At 37.0% G+C, this 5,000-nt stretch overlaps 1 protein-coding gene across 1 annotated transcript in view; it reads right to left on the bottom strand.

The window, feature by feature from the left end:
- Window positions 1-2,278: 2,278 nt before the first annotated feature.
- LOC123515960 (adult-specific cuticular protein ACP-20-like) overlaps window positions 2,279-5,000 on the bottom strand; it is a 2,848-nt gene continuing 126 nt past the window's right edge. The window contains exons 2-3 of the mRNA XM_045274947.1: window positions 3,765-4,196; window positions 2,279-2,650 (exon numbers count right to left, since the gene is read on the bottom strand). Coding sequence (XP_045130882.1) covers window positions 2,297-2,650; window positions 3,765-4,196 — 786 coding nt within the window. The 3' untranslated portion in view covers window positions 2,279-2,296. The remainder of the gene's footprint in view (window positions 2,651-3,764; window positions 4,197-5,000) is intronic.

Genomic DNA, 5,000 nt, shown 5'->3' with positions numbered 1-5,000 from the left:
AACGTTCTTTATAACGCTAACATCATTTCTTGTTCATACACTTCAATTTTTAAACATCTTCGTAAACTAACTTAATTTCTTACTGTATTATCATCAATATTAATTTCTAAACATTTCGTACAGTGACTGATTCTTACTGTATAAAATTTAACATAATAATTTCCAAATATTGCATAAACTAAAATAATTTCTTGCTGTACAAACTCTAATATATCAATTTTCAAATATTTCTTACTGTTTAAACGTCAATATATTAATTTTCAAACACTTAACATTAATATCAACTAACAATCTCACTTTTATGTTTACAAAGACTAACAAAACATCAAGATTATTAGTCGACAAATATCAATTCTTGCTGTTCAAATTTCAATATATTAATTTCAAAACACTTAACGTTGATTTCAACTAACAATTTCACTTTTCAATTTGTAAAGACTAACAAAACATCAAGATTATTCATCGATAAATATCAATCGTCACTTCACAAATTTGAATATACTAATTTCAAGACACTAAATGTTAATTTCAACTAACAATTTCAATATTTATGTTTGTAAAGACTAATAAAACATCAAGATTATTCGTCGACAAATATTAATTCTCACTGTACAAATTTGAATATATTAATTTCAAGGCACTAAACGTTAATTTCAACTAACAATTTCACTTTTTATATTTGTAAAGATTAACCTCCTAACGTTTTTCTTAACACAATTCATAAACTAACACTTAATTTTTACGATATAAACTTAAATACACCATCAGTTTTATTTTTTCAAGCCGTTTTGAGTAATTGTCTTAATATCACGATCGTTATTTGTATTTAAACGTAAACATTTTTCACTTTTTTTCATCATTATTAAATTTATTCGATCATTTGTCATTATTTCTGTTCAAACATTAACATTATCATTAATCTTATCATTTCTATTACATTTGTTCTTTTCATCACTATCTCCATTTAAACATTACATTTTTTTTTCATTATTCGGCCAAACTTATTAATTATTTGTTATTATTTTTGTTCAAACATTAATATTATCTATTTCTTATCATTTTTATCAAATCTCTTTTTTATCATCTTTATCATCGTCTTCATTTAAAACGTCACATTTTCTTCATTAATCAGACAAACTTATTAATTATTCGTCATTAGTTTTATTCAACATTAAGATTATCCACTTCTTATCATTCTTATCAAATCTATTCTTTTTCATCACTCTCTTCCTTTAAAACGTCTCATTTTCTTCATTATTCAGCCAAATTTATTAATCATTCTTCATTATTTCTATTCAAACATCAACATTATCACCATGTCTCATCTTTATCAAATTTGTTCCTTCTTTATCATTATTTTCATTTACATCATCACATTTCTATTCATTTATTGACAAACTTATTCAATTTATTCTTTATTCAAATCTCTAATATCGTCACAATCTTATCCATTTTCTTATTCGTATAAAATCTAATACATCTTATCATTTATCTCCATTTAAAACATCGCATTTTTTTATTCATTCATTGACAAACTTATTTATTTTATTCTTTATTCAAATCCCTCAACAATCTTATCCATTTTTTCATTTATAATATTTCATTCACAATTTTTTTTTTTTTTTCATTATTCAAAATCCTATTAATTAAGTTTATTTCACACCTTCCTCGTCAGTAACAAAATACATAAACTAGATGGCAAAAAATTACAGCTTATCTTTGTATCTCTGTAGGCAACCTCGCTCCATTTTCTATGCGCTTACAAACTTAACAAAGAAAACGAGAATTTGTCAAGTCCTGTGTGTTGGAGAGAGTTTTTTTGATATAATAAAAAACAAAATAAATAAAAGTTTGTCATTTCCTTTTTACAGATTTATTATTTTTACTACCTTTCTCTCTCTCTCTCTCTCTCTCTCTCTCTCTCTCTCTCTCTCTCTCTCTCTCTCTCTCTCTCATCTTTATAGGAAGCACTCACTGAATACGTAAAGAGAGAGAGAGAGAGAGAGAGAGAGAGAGAGAGAGAGAGAGAGAGAGAGAGAGAGAGAGAGAGAGAGAGAGAGAGAGAGAAAAGAAAGAAGCAAGTTTTAAAGAGATACAAAAAAATAGAAAACATAAATCTCTCTCTCTCTCTCTCTCTCTCTCTCTCTCTCTCTCTCTCTCTCTCTCTCTCTCTCTCTCTCTCTCACATCTCATTTCTTTCTTTTTCCCTCAACATATCTTAAAACTTTTCACACACACACACACACACACACACACACACACACACACACACACACACACACACACACACACACACTTACCTCACATATCCCACACCAACATTACCACCACCACTATAACCACCACCACCACCACCACCACCACCACCACCACCACCACTATACTTCTGCCCCTGTCCTGCATGACCCCCCTGCGCTCCATAACCCCCCGTGGGAGCCTCAGGAGGGACATAGGGTTTAGCGTCCCCCTCGTAAGTGACCTGCGCATTAAAACCAGTCTTAGAGTCTGCTGAGTAAGTGACAATCTGTGTACGACCATCGGGAAGCGCTACTCTATACTGTCCCTTAGTTGTAGTCCCATCTGAAACTTCCTGGTGCTGGTGGGAGTCGCCGTAGTAAGGGTCCTGCACTGAGTAGCCGAAGGTGTGTGGCTGGGAGGACGAGAGATGAGTGGATGAATGGAGATGAGATAGAGATTTTACAAGGATCGATAAATGAGAGAGGAAATGAGATACAGACACACAGAGAGAAGGATGGATAATTGAGAGAGAGAGAGAGAGAGAGAAATGAGATACAGACACACACACACACACACACAGAGAGAGAAGGATGTGTGGCTGGGAGAACGAGAGATGGGTCAATAAATGGAGAGATAGAGAGAGATAGAGATTTTACAAGGATGGATAGAACGAAAGAGAGAGACAAGGAAATGTGACACAGACAATGAGAAGGCAAAGATGGATAAATAAGAGAGATAGAGATAGAGAAAGACAGACACAGAGGGAGAATAGAGAAAGATGAATAATAGAAAATGTAGGAGAGTTAAATAAATGAAGGAGATAGAGAGAAAAAGGGAGAATTTACAAGGATGGATAAATGAGAGAAAGAAAGAGAGAGAGAGAGAGAGTACAGAAAGGTGGATAAGACATAGAAGAGAAGGATAAATGAAGATAGACACAGAGAACAGAGAAAATTGAATAAATGAAAGAAACAGATGAAAAAGGAGAAGAGACAGAGAATCACGGATAAAAGGAGATAGAGAAAAAGAGAGAATGGAGAGAAAGATGGATAAATAGAGAGAGAGAGAGAGAGAGAGAGAGAGAGAGAGAGAGAGAGAGAGAGAGAGAGAGAGAGAGAGAGAGAGAGAGAGAGAGAGAGAGAGAACAGATAAATGAAGAATAAGAGAGAGAGAAGAAAAATACGAGGGAGTGAATAAATGAAGGAGATAGAAATACAGAGAACAGAGAGATAGAGATGAATAAATGGAGATACACAGATAATAGGCAAAATAAACAACAAACAAACAAAATAATCAATATATCACAAAAACTCTCTCTCCTCTCTCAAACACTGCGCTTCACTGATTCAAAAGTCTTTATTTAAGTTTACACGAGTTTTTAAGGTCTTTTTTACGGTTCTAGAGGCAGAGTGACAAGATTTCTGCATTATTAACTGGAGAAACACTCTTGAAAACCCCGCCAATCATCTCTGTGGCCTTGGAAAACAGTCGCAGTTAGAGAAAATAAAGCGTTTTTAAACACTCACCTGAATCGGGTAACTGAAATCCTGTGGTCCAGATTTATAAGGATGTCCTCCTGGCTTTCCTCCACCGAATCCTCCTCCCCCGCCTCCTCCAGCTCCTCCATGGCCCCCAGGGAAGGACTGATAACCCCCTGGGACACCTCCACCCCCATGAGAACCCCTGTTTGATGCTGAGAAAGCGTCAAATTCCTTAAAACCTGAATTCACGTTTTGTTTGCCAGCGACCCCCAACGATTGGTAACCCAGGGGTGCGTTTGGGCCTGCGTGGGTGACTCCAGGGGCTGCCTCAGGGGTGTGGGGCTTGGCAGGGGTGAGGGGGATGTGTGGGCGTCCCCTGGTGGCTGACTGGGGGCTGGGGAGGGCTGTGGTAAGGTAGAGGGAGGCTAAAAGTGTGATGGCCAGAATGTTTTGCCATTGCCTCGTGGTTCTTGAAATCTTGAAAAAAAAATAGATTAAGTTCATCATCTTCTTCTTCTTCTTCTTCTTCTTCTTCTTCTTCTTCCTAATTCTTCTTTATCAATTTCTCTTCCTACTACTTCTTTCGTTTCTAAATGCGATTCTTTCTTCTCCTCCTCCTCCTCCTCCTCCTCCTCTTCCTCTCTTCCTTCCTATGTCTTCAACTCATTCCTCCTCTTCCTCTTCCTACGATAGTCTTCCTTCCTTCCTTCCTTCCTTCTTTCCTTCTTCTCTTCCCCTCAAGAATCTTCCTACCTTCTCTTCCTCCTCCTCCTCTTCTTCCTCCTAATTTATCTTCCTTTTTCCTCCATCCCTCTTCCGAATTTAAAGCTACTCATCTTCCTCCTCCTCCTCCTCCTCCTCCTCCTCCTCCTCCTCCTCCTCTTCTTCTTCCTCCTCTGTCATCACCGCTTCGAAAATTACATCACTTATTTCTATTATCATATCCTTCCTCCTCCTCCTCCTCCTCCTCCTCCTCCTCCTCCTCCTCCTCCTCCTCCTCCTTCGTATATAATCACACTACCCACCTTAATGAGAAGAGGTATCAATATTATACTCCTCCTCCTCCTCCTCCTCCTCCTCCTCCTCCTCCTCCTCCTCCTCTTCCTCCTCCTACACTCCACAATCAGCATTAGAACAGGTAAGTGCATTAACGTACACACACACACACACACACACACACACACACACACACACACACACACACACACACACACACACACACACGCACGCACACACACTAAATGACGGGAGATAAGATTAAGTAAGGGGAAGGGAGAGAGA

This window comes from Portunus trituberculatus, chromosome 1, assembly GCF_017591435.1.
Source record: "Portunus trituberculatus isolate SZX2019 chromosome 1, ASM1759143v1, whole genome shotgun sequence".
Classification (NCBI taxonomy): Eukaryota; Metazoa; Arthropoda; class Malacostraca; order Decapoda; family Portunidae; genus Portunus; species Portunus trituberculatus.
This window is presented reverse-complemented; position numbering and strand designations above follow the sequence as displayed.